This window comes from Pagrus pagrus (assembly GCF_965226575.1).
Source record: "Pagrus pagrus genome assembly, chromosome: 21".
Taxonomy (NCBI): domain Eukaryota; kingdom Metazoa; phylum Chordata; class Actinopteri; order Spariformes; family Sparidae; genus Pagrus; species Pagrus pagrus.
In genome coordinates, this window is record NC_140208.1 from 7998082 (window position 1) to 8018120 (window position 20039).

The 20039-nt window shown below is 41.7% G+C and overlaps 2 protein-coding genes across 2 annotated transcripts; both read left to right on the top strand.

Annotated features, from left to right (window-relative positions):
- The first annotated feature begins 2675 nt into the window (after positions 1-2675).
- kcng3 (potassium voltage-gated channel, subfamily G, member 3) lies at positions 2676-7316 on the top strand. Its single transcript, XM_084342001.1, has 2 exons — positions 2676-3730; positions 5066-7316. Exons 1-2 carry the CDS (start codon positions 3105-3107, stop codon positions 5709-5711), a joined length of 1272 nt encoding a protein of 423 aa, XP_084198127.1. The 5' UTR covers positions 2676-3104; the 3' UTR covers positions 5712-7316.
- A 2211-nt stretch (positions 7317-9527) lies between these two features.
- Positions 9528-15871, top strand: cox7a2l (cytochrome c oxidase subunit 7A2 like). Its single transcript, XM_084343110.1, has 3 exons — positions 9528-9686; positions 14175-14306; positions 15497-15871. Exons 1-3 carry the CDS (start codon positions 9615-9617, stop codon positions 15635-15637), a joined length of 345 nt encoding a protein of 114 aa, XP_084199236.1. The 5' UTR covers positions 9528-9614; the 3' UTR covers positions 15638-15871.
- Positions 15872-20039: the final 4168 nt, after the last annotated feature.

Consider the following 20039-nt stretch of genomic DNA (forward strand, 5'->3'; position numbering starts at 1 on the left):
CACGCGCAAACACGGGCACGTCGTACACACTCGCGCGCGAACACGCACCTACACCCATTACCTTTAAAACACAGGTGAACTTTATTTATTACACTTAAGAGCACTTTGTGTTTAACAAGCGCACATTCAATGTCATGTATGTGTTTTTATGTCATTTACTCATCAGACTTAATATTTAAAGGTGCAATGCGTAGAAAAAATATAAAAGTTTTGACATTGTGAAAAATAAAACTATAGTAGTTTTATTATGCAACTACTTAAGCATTTTATTGTATATAGTACTTTATTGGGTTTTTTGTATATAGTACTTTATTGTATTTTTCGGATATAGTACTCTTTTGTTTTTTTCGGATATAGTACTTTATTGGTTTTTGTATATAGTACTTTATTGTTATTTGCATATAGTACTTTATTTTTTTTGTATATTGTATAGTACTTTATTGTTTTTTGTATATAGTACTGTATTGTTTATTTGTACATAGTACTTTATTGTTTTTTTGTATATTGTATATAGTATTTTATTGTTTTTTGTATATAGTACTTTGTTTTTGTATATAGTACTTTATTATTTTTTGTATATTGTATATAGTACTTTATTGTTTTATGTATATAGTACTTTATTGTTTTTTGTATATAGTACTTTATTGTGTTTTTGTATATTGTGTTTAGTACTTTATTGTTTTTTGTATATAGTACTTTATTGTGTTTTGTATATAGTACTTTATTGTGTTTTTGTATATTGTGTTTAGTACTTTATTGTTTCTATATTTGCCCTTTTGATTGTATTTGTACTTGAATGTACCCGCTGCTATGATAACCTTATTTCCCCTCAGGGATTAATAATGTTATCTATCTATCTATCTATCTATCTATCTTATGTCAAAGTAGGGATGATAATGATTAACCATTAATCGATTAATCGCTGTTAAGATTTATTTAAAAAATGTATTAACCGATAATCAGAGATGGGCGCAAATACATCTAGAAATATATATATACTGTGTAATAAATAATGCTACAGTTAAAATATGGGTTATTGCACATTATTTGTCTTAATTATTGCACATTATTTGAGAAACAAAGCGTCCAGAGTCCTCCTATTGACTCAGAGTGTCTGACACTCAGAGCGAGGAGTTGAACAGTTTGATGGACACAGGCAGGAATGATTAACCATTAATCAATTAATCGCTGTTAAGATTCCCACCTATTAAAAAAAATGTATTAACCGACAATCGGAGATGGGTGCAAATACATCCAAAAAAGTATCTTACTACAATTACAAATACTTGCTTTAAACATATCAAAATAAAATACAAAATACTGGTATGTAGTTGCATCAGTATAGCTTGGATTTTGTTGTACCAGTTGTTGAAGAGCAACAGACAGGACACAGGATCTCCGTAATCAACATCAAGTCATTTTTTGTGTTATGTACTTTATTATTAAGTAACTTGGTGTTTACTCTAGCTGTTCTTTTAACTCCTAATGCAGTCTACTCTGATTTTCCATCAAACATAAATCAAGTCAGTGGTTAAAACAGTTATCAAATGGATAAACGTCCAACATATTTCATATATAATGAATGATTAACTGGCCCTTCTGGTGAACCTCATGGGACCGTATATATAAAAAATAGTGTTCAGTAGTTAATGGGGAGAGACATTTTTGATCCCATTTGAGTTGTGTTGTGAATTACGCTGTAATGTTTGCGAGTTTAAAAGATATTTTTTCAAATCAAGGAAGTCAAGTTTGTCGTAAATAAAGTAAAACACCATCTAGTTTTGTGTGAAACTGCTCAGTCATCACAGACACCAACATGGCCGCCGCCTCAGCGCAGGAAAAGTATTAACAAAGGTGAAAATCTCAATAAATCTGGTCATATTGACAACTGCAGTTATGTGAAAGGGTAGTTAATAATATACAGGAGCAGCTCTACAATGTTTAAGAAGGAAACAGGAAGTGGCGTGATCTCGGCTCTCTATGAGAGATCTACTGAAGTTAGCATGCTAACCAGCTAGCCTGAAATCACTTTGTAACTCTAAATAGTCTGTTAGAAAACAACACCAACACTCCCTCTGCTCTAAAGACCAGTCTGGGCAGAGTAAGCTAATGCTACTGCTAGCTGCATAGCTAGCTGAGCTAACTCGCTAATGAAAACTATAGTTAGCAGCAGTTAGCGGTTACTTTGGTGCAATGCTGCCCGCTATAGAGTGCTGTAGTTTGTAGTCCTAAAACCAGGAAATAAGTTAGCATTTTTTGCACATCCGATTCCCTTGTCCTCGCCATCAAGTGTCACAGAGCTTATTTTGAGCAATATTCAAAAATCCAATTAAAAAATCTTATGGGCGTTTTGTTAGGGGACCAGGGCGATGCTAACATCCGGGTTAGCCAACAGAAATACGTCATGGCTACACCTCTCTATATGTTTGGAGTATGAATTCAACTGGTGGCAAGTTCTTATATATCGCACCTTAAAGTCCAGGGTATAGGAAATAACAAGAGTTACTGCAATCATTTTGTTTATGTTTGTTTGTTTATCTATTTATTTGCTTGTTTGTTTACAGTGCAGAGCCAGAGTTGGCTATAGGTGAATTTACCTTTTTTAGAAAAACGTCTCTGTTGAGAAAATTATCACTACAGTACAAAAGAAACTCACTTGTTACAGGACAATCAGCAACCTCAACCACGAGCATAAGATAAAACAGTAAAACACTACAAATTATGTTGAAATATAAATGTAAAGCAAATATTTATGGACTGTTTTACATCTGGAGATGAATGTGTGTCTCTGTATGAGTTTTCCTCTTTCTGTGCATGTGTCCATGCGCGCGCCCATGTGACATCGTTGATGGGATTGGCTCCCCCTGACTGGGGTGGAGAGTCTCCTCTACAGGCTACAGAGGGAGAAGAAGAGGAGTGAGGGACAGAGGGAAGAGTTTCCATCAGCCACGGAGCTCAACGCAGTGCCACCTCCACTCAGAGAGAGCCACGCCCCGGGGGACAGCCAGGGGTGACTGTGGCCCCGCAAGTGCCCAAAAAACTCCTGTTATGGAAGGGGGAGTGGACGCTGGAGAGGAGTTTTAGTCTGGTTACAGGTTGCCAAGATGAAGTTCGGGAAGAGCATCTGCGTGCTCAACGTAGGGGGGACACGGTACGCCTTCACCCGTGAGGTGATCAGGGATTTCCCTCTCCGGCGCGTCAGCCGCCTGCATGCCTGCGCAACCGAGAAAGAGGTCCTTGAACTGTGCGACGACTACGACCGGGACCGGAATGAGTTCTTCTTCGACCGTCACGCTCAGGCTTTTGTGTTCATCATGCTGTACGTGCGCTCCGGCAAACTCCGCTTCGTCCCCGGAGTGTGTGAGCTGTCCTTCTACTCAGAGATGCTCTACTGGGGGCTGGAGAGCGCGCACTTGGACTCTTGCTGCCAGAAGCGTTTGGACGACAGGATGTCCGAGATCGGACTGGACACTCTGTCCGAGGAGGACCTCAGATTGTCGGGGGATGAGCCTCACAGCCCGGCCGATCCGGTGCAAGGGACTGCGCTCACGGGTCGCGCCAAATGGCTCGAGAAGATGCGCAAGGCGTTCGAGGAGCCCAACTCTTCGGTCGGGGCGCAGCTTCTGGCTTCGGTGTCCGTGATCTTTGTGATCGTTTCTATGATCATGCTCTGTGCGAGCACCCTGCCGGACTGGGACACAGCCAAGAGGACGACTGTGGAGGAGCACAGGTAGGCGAGAAAGTTTAGAGGAATAGAGGGGCGCAGACTGGTGCGTAAAAGTCAGGTGTGACTTCATGTGAAGGATACGTTATTGTGATAAAGGATCTCAAACGTGCGCAATGATGCGTTCAAGGCAGCGGTCAAACTATGGTTTATCACCCAGAAGATGATGCATGGACGCATTTATCATACTCCAGCTTTTAGATCCCAAATAATACGCTATTGTTTTATTGTTTTTTTTAAATAAAAAGTAAAAAATCAACTCTTTACTTTGAAATAATTGGATATATAAAGACAGAAAACAGATATGGGGACTTTGTCCTTGTGTTTAGTGACTGGAAGTCAATACAGTAATGACAAGTTTCAGGCAGCACATTAAACATTAGTATCCTCACATGTCAGGGAAGCTCCCAAGGAAGCCGATCAATAACCAATCCATAGCATCTACAAAAAGTGTAGTGTTAATTATTACACAGAAAAAAGCCCACTCTTCCTCCTGAGCCTCTTCCCCTCCTCTTCACTGGTCATTTGAATATCTTTATTGGCGTGGTTAGTTTACACTGCATGGTACACAAGGAGGACAAACATACCAGATGAATGCCTGATGATGCACAATATTCCAGTGGGTAATAAATGGATAGAAGAAGGTGTACTGAGGGATTATATATTAGTGTAAGCAAGCAAAAAATGATTTAAGACACTTACAGGAATCACCTCCTATCTGAGTCAGCTATTTTGGCTGCAGGATGAAAAAGTGCACCTCTCTTTCCACATTATTTTGGCCGCGGCCTGTCCTCTGTAAGAACCCTGAGGCGGCCTTTTCTCTATATAAGGCTAGGTTATGTTCACTCGGGCTGGATATAGTTTTGGATCGGTTGCAGTGGTTAGGTAATCGACTAATAGTGCAGTTTATACTCGGGGTCAAGAGGATTCCAATTTAGTTTCATGCCTGTGGATGATACAATTCTCTCGCATGCTCTCAGATTTTTGTAATTTGGTTTGGTCTAATTGTGCTGATGCAGTTATCCTTTGGCTCCGAGATCTTTTGCTCGGCCTCGTTGCTCCAAATACGAGCACCACCTCTCTGTAATTCAGTTTGATTGCCTATGCTGTGCTAATCAATGGGGTAATGGGGCGCCTGTGTCACACTTTCTTTGGAGGTTTTGAATCCCCCCCCCCCCCTGTGCAGTTTCCCAGCATCGTCTCTCCTCCTGTCTTTGTTTACTCGTCTCAACCCAGATGTCTTCCTTATTTTCCATAATTTATATCAGCCTCATATCGTCCATATCTCTGTGTAGCTCCTCTGACATTTCCTGTTTACACTCTAATTTTTCTCCTCTGCAGGATAGTCGAGGCCGTGTGTATTGGCTGGTTCACAGCAGAGTGCGTAGTGCGCTTTCTGGTGGCCAGAAACAAGTGGGAATTCCTCCGCCGGCCGCTCAACATCATCGATGTGATTGCCATCACCCCCTACTATGTCACCATGGCGATGGCCCGTGCAGGGATGCCAGGTGCCGGGCTCGGGGTTGCTGGGGTGATCCTGCGGGTGCTGAGGATGATGCGGGTGTTCTGGCTCATGAAGCTCGCCAGACACTTCATGGGCCTGCAGACGCTGGGGCTGACGCTCACACGCTGCTACCGGGAGATGGTAATGCTGATGGTGTTTGTCTGCGTTGCCATGGCGATATACAGTGCTCTGGCCCAGCTGCTGGAGCACGGATTGGATTTAGGGACGCAGAACCCGGATTACTCCAGCATCCCGGCTGCAGCTTGGTGGGTCATCATTTCCATGACGACGGTGGGGTACGGGGATGTGTATCCTGTGACAGTCGGGGGGCGGGTGCTCGGGGGGATGTGCGTGGTGAGTGGCATCGTTCTGCTGGCACTGCCCATCACATTCATCTACCACAGTTTTGTACAATGCTACCATGAACTCAAGCTGCGCTCTGCCAGGTGTGCACGCAGCCTGGCGCCGGACATACTGCAGTGAACACGCATTCATGGCTCTGGAAGAAACTCAACAAACCAGTGGACCCGCTGCTCCCATTGTGAAATAATGAGCCTCAACCAGAAAGAAACTCAACAAACCAGTGGATCTGCTGATCGCTTTGTGAAATAATGATCAACGCTGTGCCCTGCCCTGTTTCCTGCCTGAGCTGCACCTGGTTTTATTCGGTCGCTCCAGCTCCTGCCTGTTGTGCTGATGATCGTCAGTCTTCAACCAGCATGCTCTGCATGGGCAGAAGAATAGAAAATACCCAAATAATTATTTATTAAACACGCACAGGCGCAGTCTATCCAGTGGCTTCTGTTTACACTGCATCCCCATGGTTACAACATTGGCAGAGACGGCTGCTTTTTTTGTGCGATGCATCGAATGCTCTGTGTTTGTCTGGCTGTCAGCCTTTCACTTTGTCTAAGCCTTGCACCCAGATGGGACAAGTTACACAAGATTGATGTGTGACCTAGATGCATTCTGTTAAACCTGCGAGACAGAGAAAAGGAGCGAACAAGTGGGTGCTGAGGGTTTTGGCGTGCAGGAGGGGCTTAAGCCAACGATAATGAAATATGGAGACAGGTCAGCGAGGACTACAAGGTGTCAGGCAAATAAAAGGGCCACAGATACGACACATGGCAGACGCACTGTGAAGTGGAGAATAAAAAGATTATGGGACAAAAATGACAGCGGTGGCAGAACGTGGAGCGAGCCTGCACGCAAGGAATGAATAGATGAAGATGAAGTGTGTGTTCTGCCTCTCCATTTGCGCCAGAATGTAAGGCATTTTGTATTTCTGCGTCTCCAAGGCAACCTCGTCCTCCGGCATGTCAATCATGATGGCGGTTGATTGTTGTGCACACAAATAGGCCACATGCGCACATACACATCTCCTGACTGGGAGGCAGCGTTTTTGTTCTGCCATTCTTGGTCGAATTACCTCTCGGGGATTAGCTGAAATTCCTGAAAAGCGAAAGAGAAAAAAGAAAAAGAGCAGTAGAGGATGTCACAGATGACGGCTCTGACATTCATGATTCAGACATGTTCGCCTTGTCCTTGGTCTGCCAAGATGATATGATTTGTTGAGGAGACACATGATCCAAACAAACAAGTCAACACCTCTCCCACACAACAGTCTTTCTCCTCTCCTCTTCCTCCTGTCGCCATCAACCATCCCCTTTTTACACACACACACACACACACACACACACGGAGCCCTTGCTCTTCTTTTGCAAAGGAAATTAAATAATTAACGAGTCTGTTCATTATCTGTCCGTCCCCACGTTTGTTATGTCCTCATGAAACCTCGCAGCCTCGTATGAGTTTAGTATGTATTGTAGACAGTACATATCTCAATATCCTTGTTGTTGTGTTATCAATGTGCTTTTTAAGTAGTCACAAAAAAAAAAAAGAAAGATAATCCATATTTTTGTCACCCTCCCTTCCGCTCGTAATTTCCTAAACTCGGTAGCATTGCTTATAGCCCAGTGAATTTTTTGGCCGGGCCTGATTGAAACCATCAATCAGAAACTTTTTCATTTGTAGAATAGGAACTTGTAATTAATGTGATCAATGTCTGAGCTTTTATAATAAAATTACTCCGAGCAAAATGTCTTTGAACGTGTAATAATGACTCATTACAAATCAAACTCAACCATAAAATGGTAAAACATTTAACTGTTAGACTCCATCTTCTGCTCTCACTGTGTAGGAGTATTGATCTTAGGCTTTTGACCTAAATAACCTTCTTAATGAATTAAAGGTCTCATGTTGGGGGATTGGCTGAGGGCAGCGACTGTATCGTTTTGACACCACAACCTCACTGATGTCTCAGCTCATCTGAATACGAGCTGTGTGAATTATTCCTTGGTTTGAGGTTTTTGAGGTCACGGTATTTATACAGCACCTGGCCCTGCTTTATTATAGAAACAATCAACAGACATCTCACTTTTTACAATATGGGACGTTTACACTTGTCCCAGCTTGGAGGAGTGATAAGTGCATAAGGCCTTTTGCGGCAGATGGGGCCTGATACATCTGGATGTGATGACATACTATTTACACCTCTAAGTGTCCTGCAGGCAATGGAACGTAATGTTCAAGGGGAGAACACCTGAGCCCGCCGGCAAGGGCATTCGGCGCTCTCATCAGACCCACACTGGGGTGAACATTGTGCCTCAGTCTGGTACACAAAGTGCTGTTATACAAGGTAAACGACTTGAATCACAGATTGCTGCCACTCTGTTCTCCAGGTTCAGACCTTTTATGCAGCTTTCCCATCTGTCGTTGAGCTTTGAAGGCTTGAGTTTCAGGTCTCAGTCTGCTCACCCTGTATTATAACACCTATGGTAAATAGAAATACACATAAGGGTGAAAAAAATAAAGGAAAAACTAACATTTAATGTCTTAGTAAGGTGTTTCCCAGAACACATTCTGTCTCTGACACTCTACTGGATGAGGATCATGATGGTCATTTGGATTAACTCTTTGGAGACCCAAATGCAATGGAAATCCATCCGATATTTACTGTGAAAGCACAAAATGTCAAGCTCATGGTGGGGATGAAGGAAAGGTCAGGGGATTACCAGCGTCAGTAGGATTAATCTGATGGGGACAATAAGAATTTGCACCAAATTTCATGGATATTGATCATATACACATTGGGATATTTCAGTCAGACTTAATTTGTGGACATCTGCATAGCTAAAAATGTGTCTGTGTCAGCCACATGACAAAGAATGTAACATTAAAGCAGTTCTTTCTTAGAAATGATCAATTTTTACCACAACTTTTATGTTCGCTGATAAAGTAGATTAATTTATAGAATGTGCAAATGAAGTATTTTATGAAACCTACCAGCTTTTCATCAACCTGTTACAACTTTAAGCCTCTATAAAATGTTTTGTCAGTCAGTCATTTGGTCTCTGAGAACTTCCAGTGTGGACGTCTCGTAGAATCTTGTGTTTTTAAAGATTTGTATTTAAGACATAGTACAAGACATGCTCTGACAACTGAACTCAACCTGGGGGCGGGAAATAGACACAATTACATGGAATCAATGAAATCCCCTTGCACAGCCACAGGTCGTCAGGTGCTGGTAGGCAGCAGGAACGTGTGTGATAAGATAAACAAACAAATCCTCCGCACACTGACATAGACTTTACTATAGTAATTTATTAAAGTGAACAACACGTCTCGCGTTCACCGTCATCAGGTTCACCTCAGGTCTGAAAGTACATTATTTGCAGAGTGTATAAAGTATACAGTAGCTGAAAATGGAAATACCTAAATAAGTACCTTAAAATTGTACTTAAGTACAGTACTTTGGTAGTAACATTCAAAAACTGGTAAACATGAAACCAAAGAGTTTGTTCTTTAGCAAATGAGAACATATGAACCAGGAACAATGGAGTAACTTTCAGTGGGTATAGGGATATATTTTATTTTTATAATGGGTGCTGTAACTTTCTGATTGATGGGAGGTTTATTGAGGCTGATGGTAAGACCTGCAGACATTGTTAAAGCCTGAGAAAATGACTGCTACCTCTTCTGCATATCTTTCAGTACAAAATCCTTAAATCTATTATGAATTTACACTTGACAATGTCTGATTATAATTCACATTCTCAGATAAGGCAGTAAAAGACAGCTCTCTTTTACCACATAGCCTATTATGAACAGCATCTATCATAATCTACAATGAGTATCAGGTCTCTATCATTTATTTAAGGATTTTCAGTAAAGTTTTATTGTAGTCTTCTCTCATACTGAATTTTCAACAGGCAGCGTCGAGCCACCTCACTGCTACGTCACTTTCCCTCGACGGACGCAGCCGGAAGACCCTTAACCGGTTGATTTTGTTGTGGGTGACACTTTCCCCCGTCCTTCAGCAGGAAAATGTACTACAAATTCAGCGGTATTACCCAGAAATTGACGGGGTCTGCTCCCACGGCTGCCTACAACCCTCAGGTGAGTCCTGGAGACGGGGTGTCGGTTTAAAAGAGACTCGTTAACCGCCGAGGATGACCTTCATGTCCGGGTGTTGGATAACGAACCGTTACTGTCTTCACTGTGGCTCCCGGGGCTGTCAGTTCACTTGAAGATAGTGAAAGTTCTCCAGTGTAGTTAAATGTATAATTGTGTTTTAATTCTCAAACGTGGTGTCGTTTTCCTGACTTGTTTCTCTGTTGAACAATAACTGTTATTAACGGCCGTTTCCGGTTTTGTTACACGGGAGTTTAACGTTACAGCTAAACTGGACTTCATCCCTGAAGTGTGTCCCAGAAAGTCATCTAACAGTAGTTTTGTAAAGTGATTTACGTTTTTGAAGACTTTCAGACAAACCACACAGAAGCAGCGGCCTCTCTTTCTTTCTTTATTTCCTTCTTTCCCCATTGTTCATCAGTGTTTTATCACAGCTCCTTTATTTAACCTTTATTCTGAAAGGTTAGGCTATTTCCGATGTGTCGATCTGGCCTTTGTGTGACTTAACAGCCAATTTTCTAAATTCAATAGTCTCTCATAGCATCTGCCAGATGTGACCTTTGTTATTGCTGCTCTGTCCTTTACACTGCAGCCTACTTGTTATTCTATTACAGAGGGTTAGGCTGCGTTCAAGCTCCCCTCTGCCTCCATTTGGAAGTCACTTATCCGACATTTAATTATTCTTAGTGGAAGGAAAATGTCCCTTTTGAAGTTCTTTAGCTCAAATCTGAACTACTGTATTTGTAGTTCACTCAAGTATTCTCCTTTCTAGCCTCTTTACACTTTTACTTTTCTAAATCTCAGAAAGAAAAATTGTAGACTTTGACTGTGTCTCGATATTCTTTTAAATCATTCGAGTTTAATTACTGTTCTCACTTTGTCGTCATAGGTGGTGGTGATGCACCTTAATGCTGGTCGGCCGATATTGGCCTGTCACACAAAATGCGCCAATTAAATCTTTTAATTTAGAGATTATAATGTAGAAACAGTTGCCTGAGGTGATTTATAATTATTAAATTCCCAGTGAAGTTTACTATTTCAGTTCAGTGTAATTGTTGCCCGCTTTTCTACAGTCATAGTGACCCAGACTCTCTCAGAAAAAAAGAGACAACACAAAAAATAAACAAAGTCATAGACAAAGCCAAACTGATATATTGGCCTATTAAATATATATATATATATCGGCGTATATTTTTCCCAATATGTCAATTTTCTGTGAAGTTGATTGTGTCAGTTAGCTGATGTCATTTTGGACAATAAAGTTTACTGTCAAACTCTAAAATATCCTGCCTACATCAGGTATGTAGCTTTGTGCAAAGCGTTTGAGAACCACATTTGAGGGATCATTGCATTAAATGTCAAATGTACGTTTATGTATATATTATGTGAATCTTAGAATACTGGCCAATATGTCAATATCGTTATTTCTTTACTCTCTAGTATTAATTAATTAAAATGTGGTCATTGCTTTGTGTTATTTAGTTTATCATTCAAGTAACTCTGTGTTTACTTTATCTGTTCTTTTAGCTCCTGATGTAGCCTACTTTGATTTTGCATCGAACATAGATCAAGTCGGTGGTTAAAACAGTTTCCTAATGGAAAAACATCCAACATATTTAATAAATTATTAATGATTAACTGATAATCGCTTATTAAGGCAGCCTGCTATCAATTAAAGAAATTGCTTCAAATTTGAATCCTTAGTTGGTACGCTGTGTAAAATGTAAATAAAAACAGAATGCATTGATTTGCAATAATTCTGACATATATCCAGTTAAATACAGCACAAAAACAACAGTTCAAACTGATAAACTTTATTGTTTTTTGTAAATAAATACTCATCATGAACAGCGTCCCAACAGCTCAGTCACACAGAGCTGTGGTTTCTCTCCACTTGGTCCTGCCGTCGTGTCACTTAGCACGCAAGCTGATTATAGTACAGGCGGCATATGAGGTGTCAGGCATGACATTTATTCTCTATTAGCAGATAAACAAACAGCAGCAGGTGATGAGACGCTGTGATAAACTTTAATTTCATATTCGTTATACTGACAGGTGTTGGATTCAGCCTCTGCAAAAAAATCTGTTAATTAGTCTGTGTAGTTTACAATTCTGTCTGTTCAGTTGCCACCCAGTGAAATGGATTGTATCGATTGAATATTATATGTGATAAATGTCAATAGATTAATCCATTCTAATCGCTGTTCTCTTAGCTGCAACGGCAGCAGTGTAAATCTGAAGGCTAGCTGCTCTGTATTCATCAACAATCAAACGGGGAAACACGGTTCCTTTGTGCCCAAATTCGGCCATTGTTTATGCGGGAAAAATCCAGCCCCGTGGTAGGCTGATTAGCAAAGTGAGTGTGTTAATGGGATTTATAGTGAAGCAATCTATATACAGTGTGTGTCATGTTTCAGCCATTACACTGCAATCAGTATTTACTTCAAAATGATAAGTTAAAGCAAAAATGTTGTCTATTGCAGCTTAAAGAACATTGAATTGGCTGTCCCAACCCAATTCTTAAACCTTAGCAGAGAAAAATGCCATTGCACTCAGAAACAATCAGAGCCAAGTTAATAAATAAGTGTTATTGTTAAATACATCAAAAGAACTGAACGAACAAAACGTTGAATAAAGACCCGCTTTTCCTATGAAACACTGGCGCCCACTGAGCATGCTGAGAAAAAAAAGCCCATGCCTGAACCTAATTTCTTTCGCTGTTAGAGGGTAATAGAAAATCTCACCTTTGCCAGTAATTTGTTTGCCTCTTTGCAACAGCAACCGTAATACTGTGGCAACTGCCTCTTTTCCCACTTGCACTCAGCAATTATCACCTTTAAAGCTGGTCATGTGACCTCAACTCAATCTGTCCTTCCAGGGTTTCACACTTGGCAGATTGGTGAATGAGCACGATCAATAGAAAGGCTGTTAGTCCGTCAGAAGACGACAAAATACAAACAAGAACAATCACACCTCAAGTCACACACCTTCAGGCCATGTAGATGTAAATAACCTAACCTGCACGCGTGTGGTAAAAGGTGAGGGAGCTCCCACAAGACGCCGGGCGCAGTTCACATCCGTCTGCAATAACAGGTTACACAGGAGCAGCACAACAAAGGTGAATGGTCCGTGTTTTCAGGTGTAAATCACAAATGTGTGCTCCTGCTGTGAACACATTTAGTTAAGCCTTCTCTCAAATGGCAAGTAAAAATAATCTGCTGTCAGTGCCTCTGCATTTTTTATATGTCAGATTTAATTTCCCCGCTCCCACACTATCTGCCTCCACACACTCTTAACAAGGTAATGGGTCTCCCAGTGATTTTCAGAGCCAAGGTGGGTGAGAAGCTTCTTCCATGTGAGAGGATATTAAAGAGGCACGCTTGTACTTCATTAACACCACAGTGTACGTCTCGTTTGGCTTGACAGCTAATGATAATTTCCCTAGATTCATACAGCTGAATAGTCCAAAAAAAAAAAATACAGCAAAACCAATCTGTGAAAAAGGTCTGGCTGCATTTGACAAGCCCAGACATTGAACAACTGAATACAAAATAGGCCTGCATGTTAATACACTCTTGTTTTGAATGTTGAACTGCTTGAGGTGCTCTTAAATGATCTAAGCAGGCACTCGAGAGGCATTTCATGGCTGGAAATGATGGCTCTGGCATAAAACTGGGCCGTCTGTGCAGTAGAAATGGCAAATATTTTTTTAAATTGGTGCTACATGACCAGAGGAAAAGTGTGGTGGTGTTCCTTTTGCTCAAAAGGTAGAAAATCTACAACAACCGGGACCAATAGACACTTTTTTTTCTCCTAACCTTTATTTATTCAGAGGGGGGTTCGCTGAGAGTGATGCTTTCTTTTGATAGGCCTGGTCATATTCGCACAGTTACACATTCACACCTGGAAGCTGCCCAGTACAAGTTTTCATCTGTTGGTCACTGAGCAGCTCAAGGGCACCTCAGTGGTGGTAATGAGGGTGGAGCAATTGTGCCTTCACAATCCCGCTTCTCTAACCTTTAGGCCTTTAGACAGGAAACATTATGGCAGCCTGCTGGTATTGAACAATATCGTATTACAACGAAACAGAACACTAAAATATGTTTTTAATAACATTTAAAGGGAGAATTAGACAGTGAGCAAGGTCGTGGTTCATATTTGATCAGCACTGCTTAGTTTTTAGTGTGATTGGAGTTTTTTCAGGCTCCGTTTTCACAATACAGGATCAATATTGTAGCCACTTAGGGTTCACAAACGTTCTCAGTTGCAGCTAAACAATACACTAAAATATGTTTCTGAAAACATTCTAGGCCTGAAATAGACAGTGTAGTAACAGAAAAGAGAGAGTGGTGGTCAGTCAGAGGGAGATGAATAGTTTTATAGGTATTGTAAATATGTTAAATACATTTGTATCAGTAGCTTTGAATGAAATTGGGCATAACCGTGACAAGTTTTGTTGTTTTTTTTTCTCAGGGGTTGAGGCCAGCCGTGCCAGAGGCCCCAGCCATGATCTTTGCCTCACCCACCAAGGTGGTGTCAGAGGCCGGGTCCACGGTGGAGTACTTGGGAGCAAACAAGGTTCCTGACTTCCAGAGGCTATTCCAGGTAATGAAGAACACAGACTGAAATAGACGTCAGTCGTAAAGCGCCTGGGTCTTCAACTGGGGGTCCTGAGAGTTACTTTAGGGTGACGGCCAAACTGTTGTTTGATAATATTTTGTCCGTTTTTTGTTTTTTTTCAAAGATTTAAACGTTTTCAGAAATGCAAACTAACTTGAAACCCACGTATTATTTGCAAAGAAACATTTGTAAAAAGCAGAAAACACATTTAATCCAACATCAATGATGATAGTTTACCCATTCCTTGTTCAATCATGTGAGCAAGTCACAGCACCATCCATACATAATTGAAATCCTTGAAATGGCTCACAACACATCCTCTTTAAAGCGTTCATTTTGTTTCAGTATTACAACTTAAAATTCATGAACGCACCGAAATTGGAAAAAGGACTTCCAAACACGGGAAATGGTACCATCAGAGGAGTACGGCCAGATTTTTTCCACTCACGCAAACTTTACACAGTGAATCAGCTTTTGATGAATCAAATCAGTTTTCAGAATAAGAGTTCAGGACCGGCCAACGCGTCTAATGGGTCGAACTTTATCTGTCAAAGCACTTAAAGTTTATTAGTTCTCGGTGCTGACTGGCATTTATTTCACTCTGGTCTTTATGGTCTCTTGCTTTCACCCTCAGTATTCATCACACGAGAGGCGCTGAGCGAAATAATAAGAGACCCTGGAGTTGGGGAGAGCAATCAGTCACACAAATGGAAATTACAGTATCGACTGCTGCTATTTTCAAATTTGAATATCCTTTCTTTCTGTATAGAAACTCTGGCCTTCAAAAGCAAATTGCAGTCAGTAGAAAACCTTTGTTCTTATAATAAGACTGTCAATTTGGTGTTTCTTGTTCTGACAATATTTTTGAAGAAAAAACTGTGCATGTTTTCACAATATTGAATAAGAAAATGATTTCCAAAACCTGCAGAAGTGGTCGGCAGTTCGGTATTTTTGGTGCGTCGTCAAAGAGAAAGAGAGGTTTATACGTAGCTACAGGAACATTGCCCTCAGACCCAAATAATTAAACGTGCTGAAGCCTTTCTAACGCAGAAAATTGCTCAGAATGCCCTGTACCTTCTGTTACGACTCAATTATTGTATTTTTCACGTTTTCGTTCTTTCTTTCTTGCGCCAACCCTCCCCTACCCCCCGCCATCCCCCTCCTGTTTCTCTCAGTCATCAGACGGTATCCCCATTCACCTGAAGCGTGGAGTTCCCGACAGGCTCCTGTACCGCACCACCATGGCTCTCACTGTAGGAGGCGCTCTCTACTGTCTGGTGGCTCTTTACATCGCAGCCCAGCCCAACAACAAGTGACCAACACTAACCCAGGATCTTTTCTGTAACACCTCTGACACGTTGCTGCTGTAATCCATCGACCCAACATTCCCGGTGTCCACCTGCCCTCGCCACGCCACCTCTTGGGACTCTTAGATGAGAATTAATTTCTGTCCGACCATCACGCCAATCATAACAATGATAATGTTTGTTTTCTTCGTCAAAAAGATGTCTAAGTTAATAAATTTTAAGGGGAAACAAAGATAAACCATGCTCTGAGTCCAAGTCTTTTTGCTTTTTGTTTGTCTTCAACTTGATGTCTTCTGTTTATATCGCCACATTTCCTCCCAAAGCACCTGGTAATGTTAGTGCCAGGAACTGCTTTTAAAAAACTAGAAGGTTCCTTCAACCGTTTGTTGTCTGTGTTTCCATCAAGATAAGGCAAATAAGTCCACTGTCATGTGAAAAAGAGACTATTATTAGATGTGATTTCTGCGTGCAACAATATATAGATGTATGGAAAGAGGATTAGGGCCACTGTAAAAAAAAAAAAACGTTGAGCGCTGCAAGCCCAAACCCCAAAGTTCCTGTTCTTATGGATAGAACGACCCCACATGCAGGGAGTTTCTGGCGTATGCAGTAATCTTCCTGGACCTTAATTTAGACCCGGGTCCCTGTTGTGTTGAGTTCCTCCAAATGTTCCTTCTCCTTTGGGAACATTGCTGCCTTGGAAATGCGGCTTCAGTCCCTGAAATAGCACTTCCTGTAGTAGAGGTGTCATTATTGCCAATCAACCCACAGATGCATGGACATCATGTATGAAATTATGTATAGGCTGGAGAGCTGCGGCGTCTCTCCCTGCTGCTACAAATGCTAAAATAGAAGCGGGGATGTAAAGATTTCTTGATGCCTACGGCCATCGACCGGCTTGAAGTAGCACAGTGATAAGCATGTGTGTGCAAGAGAGAAAGAGAGAGCAAGCATGATGGAGACACCCGGTCTGGAACATAGCTGCTGCTCACTTGGCTTAAGTACTGTCTCATACAGTATTTATATGTGTGGGCCCTGGTGTGATGTCAGATGCTTCACGCCGAGTTCAGAAGGGAAGGGAGGTTGTTTCAGACCGATATGCTGGCAGTCCCACATCAAGCTGCTGAGCACAGATGATGATCGTAGTGTCTCTTGCCTTGATGTGTTTTTTCCGCCGTTATCTCCGCCGAGGATTATATGTTTTCACCCGTGTCCATTTGTTGGTTTGTCTGCAGGATTACGCAAAAAATACTGAACGGTTTTCCACGAAACCTGGATGGAGGGTGGGTCTCGGCACAGAATAGACCCCCATTTACTTCTGGTGCTGCCATGATCACCAGTTATACCACAATAGGCTGTTGCACTGGACATGCCCAATGCTTTAATCACCATCATCTTTAAGAAGACCTTGGTCGATTGGTTGCAGTGTGTGGTTTGTTTAAAACTTGCCCTTGCGGCTTCCGTGTGCTGGTATTGATCGTGCGGTGAGGGGTCAGGGTCACATGAACACTCGCAACAGGTGGCCTCCACTGATTTAACTGATTGGTGCCGTAATCAAGTTGCACACAGCACGACCATGTAACATGGTACGCACACGTACAGTGAAGTCATTGTGTCGGTGTGATGTTGTTTCATCAACTCTTTGCTGCCTTTAAACCTCATACTCAGTTTCACTTTAAATTCAGTGCCGTTCCCAATTTGAGGCCGGCGCAGCAGGACTGCAATCCTACACACACGCACGCACAAGGCAATCAATGAGGTTTTTTTTTTCATGGCCAGACAGTTGAGAGTATGTAGGTCAGGCCCCTGACCTCAATCAATCTGTTCAAATGTTTCACTCCTGAGGACCAGACTGAAGGCAAAAAACCCTCAAAATAAGACACGAGAGGGAAGATGGAGTGCATGCTGGTTTCTGAATAATTGATGTAAAGTGTGATTATGGCATAACATATGTACCCATGTGATTGTCTGGAACGACACTAATCTCCCATGTAATCAAGGCAAATAAATGCACTTACAGCTCAGTACACAAAGCGTGAGGCTCCATTGCGTCCACACTGGAAACACGAGCTGTGCCGCGTTGAGTAATGGTTCAATTAACGGCAGAAGAATAAGATATTTACATATAGACCTTTACCTTGACCTATTCATTGCTTATTCCACAACATTCACAAACCACAGTCGAGCCAATATTTCCTCCTAGTTTGTCAATCGTAAATATGTAATTGTTACCATGGAAACATGCCTCAAGGGCTTGGGGGTCTAGCTACCGTCTATCTGGCAATAGAAAAGACTATAAGACTCTGTTGACCAGTTGAACCTCACAGCTTTTATATGTAGACGAATCGCAGGCACTGCTGTTCCCTCCCGAGATGGTTTCATTTACATATTTTTGGAAGCTAAAGTAAAGGAATCTGATATTTCACAATCGAATAAGAGGAAAGTTTTCCTCTGTGAATAAAAAAACCTTGAATGCTCCTGTTAAAAATCTGTATTTTCTGACAATGGAAAAAGTGCATTCTTCATCAGTCGGTCCACATAAACTCTGCACCTTTTGGCGGCCACGCTTTTCTCCCTAGGAGGCTGAAATTTGGCGTGGAGGTGAAGTGTGTGTGAGAAAGTGTGTTTGCGTTCGTGCCAATTTGCTAAAAGGGGGCACAGCAATTGGTGTGACCTATCAAAAAAGACAAAGGGTGGCGATGGGAGCAGCCTATTGCAAAAAGGTGTGGAACGCCCCTGAAGTCAGATTTCCAACTCGGAAAGTTCGATGCACCTCAACAACCCCAACCTCAACCTCGGCCTATAACAAAAAGGTACATTAAACTGAGGATGCATGGGCGCTACTGGTTGCAGATATTGTGAATTTCTACTTGTTTACAGTTAGAATTTACACTTCCGTCATCTCGTTGCAATTCATCCGATAGTCGTGGAGACATTTCACTCAAAACCACCGATGTCAATCTGTGGAAAAGTTAGGTAATGGATGAAGAGTTAAAGGATTGGCGGAGTCGGTCGGGATTCATCCTCTGGGGATTATGAATGTCACAAAATTTCATGGCAATCCATGCAACAGTCTGAGTCAAAGGCCGACGTGCCATCCCTTGAGCTACGCAGTAAGTGTAAGTAAATCTCTCGAGTCCTCAGGAACAAATAACCCTTGAATTTAAGGTGTACAACGGGCTGTTTTCGTGCTGTTCATTAGTTTCAACGAGGAATCCCGGCTCATTCCTTCCCTTTACGACTACGTTTCCCAGTTTTTCAGTCACCATCCTCCCACTTGTTTTGCTTGTAAACCTCGTATCTGCTTTGCATCGAGGAATACTTCAGCATCCCCTTGATTCCACCCTTCCATCTCCCTCATCCCTGCTGTGTCACGACAGCCCACTTGAGCGTCCCTCTGTAACAATAGACCCTTTTGTAGACGCTCTTAGACCTGACAGAGGAGACACGAGAGCTCTGCAATAACATGTTTATCACTCAATAAGGCTGCACTCCAACTGTTAATGAAGTACGCACATGGGGGGGGGGATGCGAACACAGGAAACTGGGGGCAAAAGGAGAAACATACACAGGAAGCTAGACGGGTGTGAGGAGGGGGAGGATGAGAGTGTGAGAAGAGGGTTGTTACAATGGAGGAGGATGGGTGTGACTTGGTGGAGGAAAATTGGAAATGTCATCCGTCTTTACAGATACTGACATTCTCCTCAGCAGCACCAGATGTGTAAGGGGGGTTAGATGTTAACGCCTTGCACTACGAGCAACTCCTAGTGTTTAATTTTTATGTCATAACTATTCAATAACTATTAGTTAGAATTACTGGTATTACTATTGGTAGTACTTTCCCCTCCAGCTCCAGTCAGCAGTCAACATTACAGAACATTAACACCCGACAATGGAGGTCACCTCTGCCGATTGCTGCTGCAGTCAGATTGATAAACAGGAGCGAAGTTAATCCACCTGTTTATGCCCAGATTTTTTTCGGAGTTGTAAGGCATATCATTTTATCAGTTGAGTCCCTCTGAATCATGTTATGCATTTATTTTTTCCATTTTGTACTTTGTTTTGGAGAAAATAGCATTTTTATGACTATTCACACAGCTTGTCACTAGGTCAAATGTCACCTAATAATAATATAGAAATAATAATAATAATATAGTCATAATAAATTTTAAAAAATGTATAACTGTACATGGATACCAATGGATATTATCATATCATATCAACATCATTCTACAATTTGAAATAAGTAAATTATGAGCAATCGTGCACAGTGTTTTCCTTTAGTTAGGGACAAGCTATGTGCCCACTGGCAACTTTTGTTGCCACTCACAGAAATAAGCCCATGAACAAAAAGATATTTATCCCAGGTACAATTTTTTAGGGGAAGGTTACTCTAGAGACTTGAATGATT

Excerpts from the sequence above, each read along its gene's own strand:
- kcng3 (XM_084342001.1), top strand. The coding sequence starts at position 3,105 with ATGAAGTTCGGGAAGAGCATCTGCGTGCTCAACGTAGGGGGGACACGG. Across the intron at positions 3,731-5,065 it reads ACGACTGTGGAGGAGCACAG|GATAGTCGAGGCCGTGTGTA; the intron begins GTAGGCGAGAAA and ends TCTCCTCTGCAG.
- cox7a2l (XM_084343110.1), top strand. The coding sequence starts at position 9,615 with ATGTACTACAAATTCAGCGGTATTACCCAGAAATTGACGGGGTCTGCT. Across the intron at positions 9,687-14,174 it reads CGGCTGCCTACAACCCTCAG|GGGTTGAGGCCAGCCGTGCC; the intron begins GTGAGTCCTGGA and ends TTTTTTTCTCAG. Across the intron at positions 14,307-15,496 it reads ACTTCCAGAGGCTATTCCAG|TCATCAGACGGTATCCCCAT; the intron begins GTAATGAAGAAC and ends TGTTTCTCTCAG.